Raw genomic sequence first — 17,655 nt, forward strand, 5'->3', positions numbered from 1 at the left:
CCACAGTCAAGAATTCGATGACAAATCAGTTCCCTAAGAGCAGACAAGACTTCCAAAGTCCTTCAAGAAAAAATAAGTGAGTTTTAGTACCCGTGAGATGCAAATCCATCTCAGACGACGCAGGACAGAACATTTCTGTGTAAGAAAGTGGATTTCTACTTACTTTTATGTAAATTTTGTTTTTGTATTTGGTGCACATATTTAAGTCAGTATCAAAGGAACAAAATGGAAACCCAATCATTGTCTCTGGCTTGGCTGGCTTACAGATCAACTCCCAGCCTTTAATTCTAGGAAGTGAGTGACCGCAAAGGATCCTGACAGCCAAAGGCCCCCCTCTTTCAATCTGATTTGCTGTTTGTCTTGGAAGTAGCCAGGTTAACATTGTCCCATTCAGCCTGCAAGAGAATGTGCGGCAGACAGAAAGAGGGAAAGACGGACAAAGACGTACAGAGAGACACTGCAAAAGACTGAGAGACAAAGACAGGCGGTGGGATAAAAGCATGGAACGAAGGCAGGACCCAGCCAAGCCAAACAAAGTTTTCCTTGAGTGATTACATCTGCTGGAGAGTCCCCAGCTTGCACTCTCCTTGCTGAGAAATTCTTTTAATTGTTTAAAATGTCTAGGACATTTTAAAAATCCCAAGAAAAGCTTCACTGCAATCATGAAAGCTCTGAACTGCATGAACTTTTGTTATGCTGAATTACTGATAGCTTGCTACATACTTCTTGCAATAGAAGCTGAAAAGTTCTTTACAGAAGATTTTTCTGAGGTAGAACCCTGAAAAGTGAAAATTGATGATAAATCTTCATTTCTTTTTCCCAAGAAAAAACAAACAACCCCAGAAAAATTCTTCTCCCTCCCAATGTCTGGGTAGCTAAATATAGAGAGCATACAGAAGAAAATCAAAAGAGAAACTTCCTTAAATCAGGCAAAATTAAAGTAAGGTTAAATAATAAGGTTAAATGAATGATCCATAGAGTCAAGAGCTCTGACTCTGAAAAAAATGGCATTGCTCCCTGAACTCAGCAGAGACGGCAGCTCTTCCCAGCTGCTGAAGCTGCTCGCTGGGTGGCAGCTGGTGGGAAGCAGGCAGTTGAACGAGTACAGATACCCAGCACTGTGCCAAGACCGAACTGAATGTCACACTGCCACAGGTGCTTTGTTTCATACATGAAAATTAATACTTGCAAGCCCCCAAAACAGGTTAATATTAAGCAACTTTCGAGTTTTTTTAAAAACATACTATTTTCTTACCTCGAAAAACACAAACACTTGCCTGCATACCTCAAGCAACAAGACACTTGTATTTACCAAATTTGAGGACCAAGAAAAGAAAGGAGAGAGCCACTGGAAGAATGCTGCAGAAGACAAGGCTGAATGGGAAAAGATCAAAGAAAATCACAAGGTCTGTTGAGCTGCTCTGTCATGTCACATGTGTGACACCAGGAAGGTGAAAGCATGACTCGGGGGGACATCTAACAGCCACTGAAGGTGTACTTTAGCATATGCACATATTGCAAGTATTTTGAATGAGTATCTATCTGTACTTCGCCACTTCGCTGGTGACAAGACGTTTTACTTATGCCAGCAGAAGTCATCCAAAAGCAAAAGTGACTTCTCTTTATATCTCTATTCATGCTGCATGTGAGTGCGGGTACACAGACCAACCTGGGCCCTCCCCTCTTTTTCTCTGCTTTTAGCAGAGAGCCCCTCGCCGTGCCACTTCACATGGCCCTGGCCCTCAGCAGAACTTTCAGGAGCCAGCTCCACCCACGCTGCTGGCAGAAAGCTAACTCGACCAGAACGCAGGGCACTTTTTGTGGGGCCAGTGAAGTGAAGCAACTCGGCAAAGGGTTCAAGGCACCAGTGTTGGAGCACAGAGGATGACTCATGGACTCAGGGCTGGGGACAAGGGCACGAGGGAGTGGGGCAGGGAGCAAAACCTTCAGCTTGCAGTTGGACTTAATCTGCTGCATCACTCACCATTTCCATTTGCTCTGTTCTGCCAGAACATGCACCTTTCCCTATAACATATACAGAGATGCCTTATTACTTATATAATAGGTAGACGTAATAGATAGTGATACATATTCTTCTATGAATTGCCAGGTAGGTAGATACCATGTTGAGGTTTACATTTTCCACCATGCAAAAGACATGGCTCAAAGTCCAGTTAACTCATACACAGCAGCCACAGATGAGTAGTCTGCTGCAGTCTGCTGCAGCACAACACGGCCAGGCTAAGATCCTGCAGCGCCCTCATCTACAGCAGGAGTTGCAAGCACTGTTGAAAGAAGCAAACACACGGATGTCAGGATCATCCAGGTTTATTTTGTAAACATTATGTCTTAAAGCAACTTTAAAACAATTGTAAACAGTGCCTCTGTCCTTAAGGTAGATAGCCTTCACAGGGAGAACCGCCTCCTCTGCCCCCAAATTCTGCTCCACTCTTCGGGAGGCACAGGCAGGATCATGCCATTTAGAAACTCCAGGTCAATAGGCACCGAGCAAAACTTCTGCAATGAGGCTGAAGGAAACTTCAACAGACAGAAATGCTAGAAGCTGTAACAGAACGGGCAACAGCCAGCCTACCACGACGCTGACTGAAAGAAGAGCGGATGAGGAGCCAGACCTGAACTAGGGAGCGAAGGGCCTGATGGCTCTCTAGCCCCTAACCCCTTCTAGAGCGCAAAGGGAATAAACAGTCTGGTGGACAAACAGGCTATCTGAGAGCATCAACTGCAGTAATCTCAGTCCTCAAAACTGTGGAGGGTTCCCTAAAAAACAGCAGCTTGTCAGGAAGGAGACTGGGGGTTTGTTTTATGCTTAGTTACCCACTAAGGCAAAAACAAGAGGCACCATTCGTTTCCAGTAACTGTCGACCAAATTGGAAAAGGACTATTTAACAATAAAGTGCAAGAGTCCACCATGAGTAATAGCAACTCATGTGCTTTTATGAAACAATAACACACCAACATAAAATAAATCAGTGCTTTTTAATTTAACAATGTAAATCACCCTCCCACCTGCTGTGAGTCTCGTAAGGAGAAAAAGCTGACTGCATTTTTACCAAGCTGCCTATCCCAGTCTCACTCTGCGCCGGCCTCATGTCCTGGGGTTAGACTGTAGACTCTGTCATCTCTTGCACTCGTATGACCTAAGAAAGGGAATGTGGCCTTTTTCCCACAAGCCCAGAGTGAGAACATCATAAAAGCTGAACTTTAGCCCCCTTTTTGGGCAGGCAGCACAATAGCAAGGAGGATGCTGTTACTCCCTGGAGGCTCTGCTGCTGAAAAACATCACCAAGCTCAAGTAAAAGGTCAGTAGTTAGGATTGCATCTCTTGTTTTCTTCAGTTTTCCTCCTCCGTCAAAGGCAGTTAAACATTCTTTGCACACCCCCCTCCCTCCTTCTGAGAAATGCAGGAAGGAAGTGCTTGCAAAATAGTTTAATTTAAAAGAACGCACAATCACACACACAGCAAACACTGCTTTAGACTCGGAGCAGAACATTTCTATTGCCTCACAGTTCCCACTAAAACACAAATGAATCACTGCCGCGGCAGAGCCGTTCCTCCTTCCCCACAAATGGAAGCTGGATTTCTACTACTACCTTTTTGTTTAGGGACAGACACCTTGGGTGAGTAGATCTGCAGCTGAGTAACACAGGCAAGCCCCTCTGCTCCTGCAGGTTCCTTTCAAGCTGGAGAAAAGGACTTTTATCCAGTAATCAATGGCTATGGAGCTAGAGAAAGTAGGATGCAGAAAGCCCTATAAGCTCTCAAGGTGCTGCACAGGCACGATGCTGTAGTAATACAGTCCTGGGCTGTGGCACACGTCGTGATTTCACCTCCTACAACTAATTGCCTCTGATTCACTAGCCCTGGCAAGTGCTTGTTTGATTTCACAGTACATTTTCCACCAGTTTGTAACATGGACCTGGGAGTTTGTGAAGATTGCATGGGGCTGTTGGATTTAACATGAACCTTTGCCTTCACCAAATACATGTGAAAGAACCAGATCCTTTTTGCGAAGGGGAACAGACACCAGAAGGCAATTCACAGAAAACTTCTTTGTTATTGATCAGTTTATATCCAATATGAACTAAATTTTATCATCACAGTGTTTTTATACCTCCGGGCAAACAGCATTTACCATCACAAGCCCATTTCTTTGACTTCTCAGAGACTTGCGCGGTCCTGAGGACTTGCTTCCCTTGAGCCGTGACAGCCACCAGCATGTCAAAAGGGGCTCGCTAGTCGCCACCCGCTCTCGCTTCTTTGAGAAGCATCAGTCCTCACAGCCACAGGCGCTGGAAATGAGCACCTCCGTCCCTCACAGCTCCTGCAAACACAGCAGCACTTTTGCTTGGTGGTTCGAGCAAATCTGGTCACGTTTCTGCCACCCCACGTTCCTTGCATTGCTCGGCTAGCATGTGGCAGATTGATTTCACCTTGGCACTCCTGTGCTTTAAAGGGACACTGCCAACAAATCAGCCCTATCTCACTTTCCTTTAACCCATTGCTGTTACAGGGAATAATTAGATGAGTAAAACAAGAGATCGGTGATGTAGGAACTGAGTAGACTGCACCCACTGCCCATTAGTGATGTCTTCTTCCTCCAAAGAGGACGTCCAGGAGAAGCAATCCCACAACAAATTACTTTCTGTAGGGAAATTAAGAAATTTTGCATGCTGTGAATGTGAATGCTTTTCCACATATAGTCAAACACCTTCACAAAGGGGAAGATTAATACTTTTATAAACAGTTTGTGGCATTCAACAGTCTCATTTCCCTGTCTGGGGACTTCAGGTCTAAGGCAGGACCTGAAACTAGGTTGTTAAGTTTTGTTTTTTGCCTTTAAAAGTTGATACAGCTTCAGTCTGACAGCATTTACTCCCAGCCCTCAGTGGGGGGAAATCTGACATTAACTCATTCTAAGCCTTTGCCCTGATGGGGACAGGTTTTGTTTGTTTGTTATTGTTTTTATAAAAACACAGCTATCACTGCTGTTTACCATCCTCCCCAGCCCCAGTCCATTTTACCTCCTTTTCAATCGGTGTTACTCATGCCCACATTTTGGTAGACTTCAAAATAAATGTTAGCATTTCAGAAATGCCTTCAGATTTTAAACAAGGACTTCACAGTATCACATTCTGTAAAAACCTTAAATGAGAAATAATTTCTGTCCCACAGAGTATTTAAAGGCATGTAAGGAGCTTACTCCCCACCCCGTCCGTTACAAGCCCAGACAAGGGACAACGCGAGCGTGAGCCAGACAAGAGGGAAAGCACCAGCCGCAGGAAGGCGCTCCTGCAGGTAGCCAGCATGGAGCTGGGGCGGTTTCTGAGTCTCAACACAGTTAAGAGTTAGTGACTGGTTTTCACGCGATAGAAAGTACGAACTGCACTGAAGGATGTTACAAATACAACTGCCACGCAGGCCAGTACACACAGAGAAAATTTTAGGGCGAGTTTTAAATTTACTATTAAGCTGGACTCTTAAACGAATTTTACCCCAGCTCTCCAATGACACAGAGAAATCTTAGAGGTGTTCTAACTCCATGCTAATTTACAAGCCAATGTACTTGGCTGATGCAGCGGTGGGGGCTCAAACGCGGGGTGCAGTTCAATATGTGCAACATCCATGTAGAATGAGGAGGGCAGGTGCAATTGCTTTGACGGCTGACAGCCTTCCCACCCCGCCTTCCATTCGCAGCTACAATCTGGTCCCCTTGCTCTTGGACGCAGCCTCCTGGGAGGTAGTTTTGAAGCATCTCGCACCAAAGGATAATAGGATGGCTTCCACATGGACTACTGGAAAATGCAGAGTAGGAACATGGTTACATAGACAGGGTTCTGACTGTGTGGATGCCCATAGAGACTACGCTAGGTGTTCAACCTTAACCATAAATCATTCAAGCTTGATGTACAAGGAAAACTAAATTTCAAACATAAAAAAGTTGCTTCTCCACCAAGTTAAGACTCCTGATAATCTGTTACGAGGATTCATAACAGACTGAATAACTGAATCATCCAATTGTTCAATAGGATTACACAGGTGTCTCGAGAGGCTTTCCAGTGAGTGCTCATCAACTCTTAACAGCTAATTATTGCAGGCAAGACTGCTGCTTTGATTATCAAAATGAAATTCCTAGCTCAAATTTGATAAGAATACTGAAGATATACTGAAGAAAAGAAAACCAAATTGACAGCTTAAGGAATGGTTCAGAAAGGTTACAGAGCAGATAAGCCTGAAAATACTACCCAAATACTGTAATGCAGCTTTTAAACTTTTGTTTAATATGAGGAAAAGATCAAGATTCAGTTCAAAGCCCTTTCTTGGAGAGAGGCACGGAGTCATATTCTGTAAAGGTGATTCATTTAATGGTGAGGCCTCCACCTTATTTATTTCCTCTTTCAAGGCATCAGACTCGCTTTTGCCTTGTCACTGCCCTACCCTGAAGACCTGACAGAAACCTCTGCCTCTGTAATGCCACTTCCTTCCTTCCCCTGTGGCCAGACACATCACCCTGGGGTGCTGTGAACCTGAGAGCATGCCTAGTCACTTCCTTGGCTTAAGGCTCCACAGTCCTGGTGGCTTCTTTACCAAGCATCAGCTTCTTTACCTGTTACCATTTTCCCTTTTTTTTCTTTTTTTTTCCTTTTTTTTTTTCTTTTTTAAGCTTATTCTAAAAGAGAATTTTGATTATTGAGATATTTGATAGGGAAGGGAAGGGAAGGGAAGGGAAGGGAAGGGAAGGGAAGGGAAGGGAAGGGAAGGGAAGGGAAGGGAAGGGAAGGGAAGGGAAGGGAAGGGAAGGGAAGGGAAGGGAAGGGAAGGGAAGGGAAGGGAAGGGAAGGGAAGGGAAGGGAAGGGAAGGGAAGGGAAGGGAAGGGAAGGGAAGGGAAGGGAAGGGAAGAAAATCCTCAGCAACCTGCTGTCAAAGTTTTACAGATCAGACTGGCTTGTGCATGAATTCCAGAGGTTTGCACTCATGCTGCCTCCAAAGTGTTTATGTGAGACGTGTGTTTTTCCCGTTGCACTGCTGTGATTGTTTGGCTAGGCTGGGTGATGGATGGTGGAGAAGGTAGTGTCTGGAAATGTGCTCCAAAGTCGACAGGAAGCTGAGGGGGCCCTTGCCAGTACTTCCTTCCTGTATACAAGGGGAGGACAGAATGGGAAAAACCTTGGCTGTCTCCTACCCTGAGAAAAGTGCTACCCTTCCAGCTGGATTACAGTAAAAATATTTTAATCTTTCACAAGATTATAATATCCTTCCTCTCTAACTATAGCTACAGTGCAGCAAGGCTTAGATAATGAAATGAATTGACAATGGAACACTTACTGGGTGGCTACAGAGTGCTGGTGCTAGAAGTTGTGCAAACAGATCCAAGTTTGAAGATCCCTGTGTTCAGCCAAGATATAAATCATCCGTGGATCAGACGTGTGTAACCCAGAACCTTGACTCCAAGACTGACCAGTACTAAGCACTTCAGCAGAAGGTGTAAAATACACACTAGTTGTACGCTGGAAATGTGTCCTTCTTGACAGCTTCATTCTAGTGCCTGTTTCTTAGACAGTGGATCAAAACTCAAAGCATAACTTCTATTACCCCAAGGAAAATAATGTTGCAATGAGCAACCTGTGAGAATTTTGACCATGTGATCCACACCTCTCTCATGAGCACCCAGGATTATTTGTGGAGGGAGGCCTTATTTATTTTTTTATATGGAGGCTTTTTTATACAGAGGATTTATGGAGGCCTTACGGAAGGCCTCCTTGAATGCCTTTTTCCAAAGATCCTGCCTCCAAGTCCTTTTGTAGATGACTCGTGAATTTGCATGGCATCCTGATATGCAATCTTCATCTGTTCACAGTAAAAAAAAAATGCATGCAGAGTAATACAGAACACAGATTCTCCCTTCTCAGCCCCATAGCCAGCTAGGCAGGACTGTAAGGAACAATAAATGATCTCTTTTTCTTCCAAGCTAACAGAAGAATTTTCTTAAAATTTCCATTCTTGAAATCCCAGATTCAAATCCACAGACAACAGCAAGATTCTCAGTGTAGGCAGGTGTTCTGAATCCCAAACTCACCAACCTACACTGCATACACCCATGCAGGCTGTGACAGTAAAACAGAATGGCAGAAGAATGGTGGCTATGAGGACCGCTTTCTTTGCCACCCCAGTAAGAGGATATCCTAATAATCCTGTCAGGCAGATATAGTCTGGACGGGTTTGCTTGAGCAAGTCCAAAAAGGGGAGGACATGTTACAAGGAAAAAAAAAATAAAAAAAAATAAACCGACAGCTCCTATATCAGCCCCTATTTCTGAAAAAGGCATCAGACAAAAAGACCTCGCCCATTAACAAAGAGTGGGGAACAATGAAAACTGTCAAAAAGTAGCCCTCGCGTCAGAACTAAGAATGCTCCTTTACACATCCAAAAAAGCACACAGCTGAGCAAGAGCCTGGGAGGCTGTCAGGCACTGCTTCTGGCATGTGTGTCTCCCAGGCCCTTCTCCTTTGCAGAAACATCCAGAAGTAGTAGATGATACTGACTTCCAGTAACCAAAGAAGGGGATAGAAGAAGAGAGGAAATTCTTGGCAGAACTGAGCCAGAGTAAGTAACAAATTCCTGTCCATTCAATCTCTGCGGCAATGACCCTGACACTGAAACTTTGTGGGACATAACATGACAACAGAATGTGTGTGCATCTTCCCCAAGTCTTACTTTTTATAGCAATTACAGAAGCAATTCATGAGAAAACTGAAGTATGGATGAAATCTGAATGAGTTGTGTAATATACTAATAAGATGGGACGCTTCTGAATTTGTGGAAAGTTAGAGAATCAACTGTTATAAAAATTTTCAACCTGAAATATAAGAATGCTGACATCTAGCTGTGTACCCAAGCAACCTCAAAGATTTGGTCACCTTCATGATATGCAATGTGGAATCAAATTCAGAGCTTCTGCTCTGCTTGTGACTCAGCATTCTCCTCCAATAGCATTAAGGAAAATAAATGGAAAGCAAATGATGCTGAACGACCCAGAGACAGGCAAATGTCTTGACAAGCAGAAAACTCACCAGCAGGCTCATCATTTGAGTCGCTCTCCTGATTCATCCTCCCAAAGGTGGCACCAAATTAGGATGCTGAGCTTAATAGTCTACAGCTCAGAGTTGGTAGTCCAAGCTCTTGCTTCTGAAAAGAAAGATGCAGTGTTATGATCAAACTGTAGGAACCTCACCCCGTATGACAAAGGAAATATCATATGTATGGTCTGTAGTTTTGGCATGTAAGCATACAAGATAGTGTAGAAACTGTATGAGCATATGACTTCTCATGGAAACCATAGTACATTGCCTAGAGATCAGAGAACTTAACAGGGAATTGGTAAATTAAAATCAACTAAGAAACACTGAACAGTGGTATCTGAAACCTCATGAAAGTCATTACATGAGTTAAAACTAAATCTAGATTCCTGGAGTAGTGCAAGGTTAGCTTTCAGATTTCAGTTGCACATACAGGAGTCTTTATCACTGTTTACTTGATTAACTAAACCAAAAACCAGACCTATCTAACCTCCAAACTAGACAGTTAATGTGAAAGCATGTTCTTGCCACAGCTAAACAGCTCCTCCTCTTTGTTTGCTTGCCCTTCCACTCATCACATCTTGACTGTGGTAGAGTTGGGAACAGAACCCATGTCTCCCAAATCCCAATCCAGTGCCTTAACCACAACATCCTTCCTGCTGAATCACATTGCAGAATTGTTTATCAGGAAGGAAATTCCCCCTTGAGAGTACTCACTCTGAGTGTGCTGGTGGAACACAAATGCTTAGAAAAATACAAATGTACTAGGAATAACAAGTGATTTAAGTCACTGTACAAGAGACTAAAGGTACATCAGCATATTGTTTTTTGTTGTTAGCAGCAGTATAAGGAAGGCACCATCAAGCAGGACATTACACAGAGCAAGCAGCACATCCGGATGTCCTCAGAGTAATAGCCTCCTTGTCTTCTGAAGATGATACGTAACTTCAGAAACATCTAGCCCACACTGAGCATTAGGTATACGTCACTCTGAGAGGGGAGATTCAAAGGTTTATATTCTTACTAGGCACTGCGAAGGTCACCTTTTGTAACATCACACACTAAGCTGCTAAGTGCAAGCAGCTGTAAAATGTGGCCTTGGGGGGTCAGAATTATCTCAACATCTTGCAACAGCAAAGGGCCTGCTCTTTCTTTAAGGTCTTCAGCCAAAATAAAACTGGGGGGAGGAGAAGGGCAGGGAGAAGATATCAGTGGAGCAAATACTTTTAACCTAAACACAGTTTTCCCCATTAGCCTCCTAGAAAACAAAAGGGTTGTAATTCATCCGTGATCTGCCAAAGAACACAAACCCACTGAAATGGCAAGTTCATGGTCCAGGACTCTGAAGAATTTGGCTCTGTTCAGCAGTTGGGCAAAGGAGAAGAATTTCCCCACTTGCAAGCAATGGCTTTTCAGGTTGTGTCCCAAGGGAGCCCACCAGAGTAACTGACACAAACGCGCCTGGGCAGATTCCCAGAACTCTGACAAAATTTCTTTTATACCCCCTTTTAAATGTCATTGTATAGAAATTCCAGAAGGACTGACTTTTGAGGGGCAAGGAACCAAACCCAAGCCTTCAGTCACAATGTCCTGGGCTCACATTTGTCAATCTAGAACAGCTGTTAAACAACACATCAGATATGCCCGGCTAACTCCAAAGAGCTGCCACGAGAGCAGATCCATGCAAGACGTGCTCAGCCTCTGGTGCACGGTGTGCAGGACAGCCCCAAGACACAGGCTGCACCCCAAAGGCTCTGATGGAGCTACCAGCCCCACTGAAGGAAGAGTCTTCACCCTAGAGGAGCCTGGCTGGAGGGCAGCCATCCTACCATGTACCCACAAGTACACCTCCAAGCTTCTGTTCCCCACAACTAGCTCCTATATTTGCTCATTAAACTCCAAGACCACAGCGATCCCCACATCACACCTCTCAAACCAACCGCAGGGTGTATCAGTGCGGCTCTGGAGACACACAGCCCCTCTCCACAGGCACTTTGGATGGGATCCATCTATCACAAGCAGATACCTGCATCCCACCTGGCCGTCGGGGCTCCCTTCCGACCAGGGGAGATAGGGGCACCTCAGGGGGCGCACCGCAATGGGCACAGCTCTAAGCAGACGTCCATGGAGCACCCGCCTCTCTCTGCTGACTGCCTAGAGACTCCGTGAGCACCTCAGGTGAAGGCGTCTGTGTTCAACTCCTTCAGTCCCCTGCTCTATCATTGGTTTTCCCCCAGAACTGAATATATAGTTCTGCTGTCCCATAGCACATGGAGAAACACATCCGAAACTGTCAGGGAAAGCAGCAGTATTAAACAAAGACGAATGACACTGCTTTGAAATCTGGTGTTTTGAATCCATTGTCTACTCTTTCTTTCTGGGTTACTTCAATTACCTGTGGTTTTATCTTCATATACCTACATGGAAACAGGAGTCTGATAGAGCCAGACTCATCTCAATTCAGCGATTCTGCTGAAGGCTGTACATTAAGAAAAGACTCCTTGCATTTGGGATGTGCACAGCTGAACACAGACAAATCTCATTGCCCAAAGGTAAGGCTGAGATTTCCAATGAAACATCGTCCACCCCAGACTGTTCTCCATTATTCACCCCAACAGAAAACACTGCTTGCTGCAGGATACCCGTCTCCATTTTGTTCTGCATTGCTTCACAGTTTTTCAAGTCACTGGCACTAAACAGACGCATCCAATAATTTATTAAAGTGAGAGTTTCTTGCCAGAAGACACTTTGAAGCACTACTTCTGTCCTCTTGAACAGTAAGAAAAAGTCACAATTGCTTTTCGAGGCCTCTTTCAACCTTGAATTATTTAAAAACACTCCAGCCTTTGTTTGTTTGTTTGTTGTTTTTATTTCCCCATCATATGAGAATATGTTAGGAATTAGTATCAAATGTAGTTCATTTGTTCTTCATTAAAAAGGCTATCCTCTCATTCCTTGTCCGCTATTTTTGCAGTCAGGATCAAGCTTGTGGGGTGGGTTTTTTTTGGGTGTTTAAAGAGGGTTGGAAGGTGGGTGCGTTTGGTCAGCCCAAGTTAGGCCTAAGTCAAGTGTGTCCTGAGGGAAAGCGCAACTTCACATCTTGCACCTTGCAGGATGTTGTCATCTGTTTACAATGGGAAATAACAAACAGCGTATTAGAAGGCAGTCACTGTTATGGATGTCTTCTGCTTGGTTCAAAGTATTCCCATACGGCAACGAGCAGAGAACAGGTGAGGTAAAAAGCTTCAGCAAATTGCTGCCAAACTGCTTCACCAGAGACGTCTGATTTTTCTCCAGAGCAGGTGTGGGTGCTGTTGAACTCTTGATTTGGGGATGAGTGCCAGGCAGGAGAGTTTTGCTTGATATTTAAGCAAAATAAGCCAATGATTGTAGCAGCCGTCCTGAATAACACATGCTCTGAAGCAAAAGGCCTCATAAGTGCCTGAGAGTTGCACTGCCCTCACTTCGTAACTGCCCCAAAGGTGACGCTGGGTCGGGGGGCATTGCAGCCTGACCAGCAGAGTTCATGGTCCTGCTTCCTCAGTAACAGCTGAGGCCACAGATAACACCAGACGAGGAACTGGAGGCCACTGGCTTCCTTTTACGTGATTTCAGTTCAAGCAGGGCCACCCCAGCACGGCGCAAAGGAGAGTCCCGAACCCTGAGCCCAGCAGGCAGCAGTGAGCAGCAAATCTCGCCCAGCGCGCGCGTTAGTGCCCTGCGGGGGCTGCACCAGCAAGGCTTTCTCGAGCCCTGGCACAGCTGGTGCCTCCCTCAAAGCCCAGCAGCCGGATGGAGGGCCTGCAGAAAAATCTTCTCTCTCCTCACAAAACAGCGTCACCAAAACAAGAAGTAGGTTTCTATTCTGCTTGGTTACGGAAAAAAGATTTGAAAACGTGAAGTGAGAGTAACTTAAAGCTTTAGAAAGAAGAAGACAACTACAAGGAAGTGATGTTTATTTGTATTCTTCTCCATACTGTGATTTCTAAGCCTACCTCACGTTTTTGCAACCTGGCTTTTATTGCTTTATTGTTACAGAACACACAGCCAGAGATATTCAGCATCACAGATCCCTTTCTAGAAAACAAACGAATTAGCAGTATTGGTAAGGCTAGCCCCAGAAGCCCTACCAAAAGCCTCATCCAAAGTGCACAGGTATCTTTTCATTGACCTTTTCAGACTTTGATTCCTCTACTAAACCCAGTTCAGCAGTCCTGGGGCCAGCCACAAACCCAGTATTTCATTCTGCCCGGCACTAAACTACAGACTGCTAAGCTACAGCAGCCAAAGCCTCTGCTCCATTCCTGAATTCCGTCACCTCAGACCTCTTTGTTATGTATTATCATTGCCTATGTACTGAGACTGTTTACAAGCAATCTCAGTAGCCTACATTACTTCAAAGCGGAAAAAAGTCACATATGCTAGGTCTCCTTGTAGCTCAGGCTGAAATGCAAATAGCAGTTCCACCTATTTTACAGTCATTTGTTTATCACATAGATCTTCTCACTACCCAGAAATAGAAGCTTCACTTCTTTATGATAAGGATATGGGAAAAAAAGGCACTGAACCAGCAAAGAAAAAAAAAAAAGGAATTAAAAAAAAAAAAAGTAGCAGAAGGCCAGTGCCTACAAGCAACACTGCTCCAGTGCACAGAGCCACGGGCAACTTCAGCCCTCCACCACCACGGTGGGCTGAGGAGCTCCCTCCCGAGCCATCCAGAGGTGGCTCGCGCAGCACCGCGAGGGCAGCCGTGGCCGTGGGAACCCCCCGGGACGAGACCGCGCAGCTAACAGCCGCCTCCTGCACTTACCGAGTTTATCCAGGTTACCTAATTCATCCCAACGAGGAGATTGCTCTTCCTCTGCTTCAGTTTAATGGAGTTTTTACAAAATGATCATTGATTTTTGAACATTTAAGGAAGTCATTTAATGACATTATTACCATAAGATTCACTGGAACAGCTGAAGGCTTGAAACAGACCAAATACAACAGAAGTCGGTAGAGTAATGCTATTCTAGAGTACCTCCTTTTGCCTCATTACTTCTGACATTAAAACTAGAAAGCAGCTGACAAAATATCATCAGATGCCTATCAAAGTCTGTTGTATTATCAAAGCTGTCACCCTCAACACGGTGAAACCCACCAGCCCGGCACAAATGTATTTTTAGTGGAAGTTCCTGTTCAAGTAAGTAATATCAATAATAAGCAAATTGTTGTGACACCACAGGCATAAATAAAAACTGAACCCATGGAGAAAGCCCTGCACACCAGAGAGCATGTCTTCCTGCACACATGTCCAGCACATCATCGACATCCACAGCATACCAAGAAGAAAACAACTGGCGCATGCTGGTACTCGCCCTGCGAAGCACCATCAGAAACCGAGAAGTTCCCCCCAGCCTTTTCAGCCTATAGCTGACAGTGCACGTCGCAGGCCAGCAGCTCACTTCAGGATGCTTTACTCCTGATAGCAGAGGTGAGCCTCCATTAGAAAAGCAGCAGCTTCAAACAGCTGGGTCACCCCGTCCCTTCCAGCTAGGGCAGAGTTTACCAGCAGCGTCTGGCTGAAGGTAATGAAGAGATAAAGCACTTCAATCAATTTGCAGCGGTGCTGCAAGGAGGGTTTATACCACAGGATGGGCAGAAGCAATCTAACGGAACCTCCTGCGATGAGGTGAATCCTCCTTCCCAAAGGAAGGCAATCAAAGAAAAATTCATAGCTTGGACTTGAGCTCCTGAAAACAGAAAGACCTTTAAATATGATGCTTCAGTGCTTTCTGCTTTAAAGCTCTCCCGTTTGAGGTACACGGTGACTCCTAAAGCACACGTGAGTTAGAAGAAAGAGCCCAGGCGCTCGCACGCTCAGGCAGGGCTCCTGCTGCTGCCTGTCCCACGCAGATCTGCACCCAGACATTTGCCTATCAGGGCACGTGGTAAGACTTTATTTGGTACGAATAATGTTTGCCTTTTTTTCTTGTAAATCCAAAGAGTCACAACTACGGAGGACAAAGTAAATACACAGCTCTTTTAAGTATTCCTGCCACCTCCAGAATTTCTTGGGAGACAGTTTGCTATCTCGCTTCTTGGAAGCTAATCGCCACAGAGGCTCATTGCATCAAGAGAAAAAAGCTTGCCCACGGTCTCCTGTCACCTTACTGCTGGCTCTGAGCTTCTGAAGGGCTCCCAGACCAGTGTGCCTCATCACCTGCAAACCTCCACTCCCACCAAGAGGCTCCCGCAGGCTAACAGCATGTGCAAATACTGTCTACAAATTCAAGTGCAGGACTACAGCTGCTGTTCTCTGCCTTTTCTTATTTGCCTCCACCTTCCCAAAGTACTTATGAAGTCCTCCTGTTCCACCAGCAACATGAGCAGGTCCCACTCTGCAGAGCAAGCTCTCCTTGATCATCGCGCTGTTCTCACACATCAATCACATTCAGTTTCTTGGAAAACTCACCCTGCAAACAGCCAGCACAGCCCAAGGCACTGCTGAAGCCCAGTGCAAGGCTGCGAGCATGTTCCCCAGTGTCCAAGGTGGCTCTCTAGCCACAGCCTGGTCCCAGGGGAGGATGCTGGCTCTGGACCACAAGGTTTTGTGGTTCACACCTGCTTTTCTCTTTGGAGGCTGAAAGAGCGTGACTTTGTTTTCTGGTCTCTGGCACCCTCTACTGACAAACCACCACCGAGGAGCTCACCCCTGCAGACACATCCAGTGCCCAGTGCAATCAGAGAAGTTTCAAGCTGGAAAAGTCATATACTGCCAACATAATAACACCTCCTTTGCTACATGAACATGTTATGACTTCAAATTTCTTCTCTCCTATTTGTTTGTCCAGATGTTTCCATAAGATAATATTAATCACAGATGCACCTCCCTCCTCTTGGCTTGCTCTGGTAACTGAGCCCGCTACATAAAGGAAGGCACCCTACTCTTCATAGCTGCGTTACCTTAAAACCCTTTGTACTTCCCATCCTCTCCACCTACCAATGACCTCCACCACCTTGCATGCAGCACCTATCCTCTCCCTTCTTTCCAAAAAGGCATGTCCCAGGGAGGTGACCTAAACTCCAACACCGATTTGGAGGACAAAAAGCACAATAAACCAAAGCACAACAGTCAGGCTCTGACATCAGCGAACTGTGCAGACCCCCAGTCCCACGCTCTCGGTGCACGATTACCCCTGCGGGCCGCACCCCACACCTCTCCCATGGCTCCCGTAGCACTGTGACTCCCTGCGGTCCCTCGGCTGGGCAGGAGGAGCAGGGAGCAGAGGGGCAGAAGCGGCTGCAGAAGCTGGAAGTGAGAGCTGCGCCTGGCAGGGGGGCTCCGCGCCACAGCAACCTGGCAGAAAGGCAGGCAAGGGAGGACGTGGTCACACAGACCTCTGCCATGTACCCAGCATGACCCCGTAACGTGTCCAGCACGTGGGCCCCAAGCAAAGGGATGCAGGTACGCTGCGATATTTGCACCCAGACTCTCTGCAGTCAGCAGATATTGGAAGTGAAGGGCTTTGCTTACCTAAATCACTGATGTGATGCATACTGACCTGCTGTGCTGCACTTTAAGCTTCAAGCTGAACAACAAACACTAAGAGCAGAGAATAGCAGAGAAACAGAAACCTAATCTTCCGAGAGGTGTTGACTTTGGAGGTTGATTTTCAGCCTCACTCTTACCTGCATTTTTCTGCTGCTTGCTTTTTTGTATTCAAATGAAGAAAAGGCCAGAAGAATAGCCCTGCTTGCCAGTTGGCTTACACTGGGTAGACCAAAGTACACTTTTGCAGGCTATATAGACACTTAACACTAAATTTCTAAATGCTATTTCAGCTCCTGAAGGTTGTAGCTAACCTACAAAGGTTCTCCACTTCAGTACACAGAAGCCCAATGTAGCACTTTACTTCCAAACTAACACCTTTAAAAAATGAGTGAACTTTGGAAATACCCAGTGCAGAATTTCAACCAGAACAGAAGTTTTAAAAAAAAGTTTTAAAATGTAGGAAAACAGGTCAGGGTGGCACACAATTTACAAATTTAATTCTAAGTTGTTGGCCATGACTGAGAACCACTACAATGCACAAGATTTGAAAAAGAAACTTTAAAAAGCCATGGGATGCAATAATCAAGACTGTAACAGTAATATGTACGTCCTAACTAGGGGATACAGTGCAGTTACTGTAAATGCTGACAATTCAGTACTCCAGTGCTTCCCAACTACTTGCCCAAAATAGTCTTTCGTTACTCTCTTATTTCCAGTCCTAGAAAACCTCATATTAACTCCATAAGCAGAACAACCCTACAGACTCAATACGTGACTTCGCTATCTCCCAAACCAGAGCTGGAGTGGTTCCATTTTGACTTCAAGACCTTTGTCTGCTTCCCAGCATTCTGATTTCAAGTTCGGACACCACAAATAAGCAATGAAGCCAGCATTGTTAACATCTGTCCAGTGCTCTGGGGGACAGCACGTGAATGTTTTCTCCTGGATTGCTGAGGAAGCTTCACTATCTTGCTTAAACCTATGCATTTTCTTCTTTTAATGCATTAACCGTCCTCCAGAG

General features: G+C 45.2%; 1 protein-coding gene across 1 annotated transcript in view; it reads right to left on the bottom strand.

The window, feature by feature from the left end:
* The window catches only part of EXD3 (exonuclease 3'-5' domain containing 3), a 297,266-nt gene that overhangs the window by 221,512 nt on the left and 58,099 nt on the right, over positions 1–17,655 (bottom strand). The window contains 1 exon segment of the mRNA XM_040531839.1: positions 9,092–9,206. Coding sequence (XP_040387773.1) covers positions 9,092–9,128 — 37 coding nt within the window. The 5' untranslated portion in view covers positions 9,129–9,206.

Source organism: Cygnus olor, chromosome 19 (assembly GCF_009769625.2).
Source record: "Cygnus olor isolate bCygOlo1 chromosome 19, bCygOlo1.pri.v2, whole genome shotgun sequence".
NCBI classification, from domain to species: Eukaryota; Metazoa; Chordata; class Aves; order Anseriformes; family Anatidae; genus Cygnus; species Cygnus olor.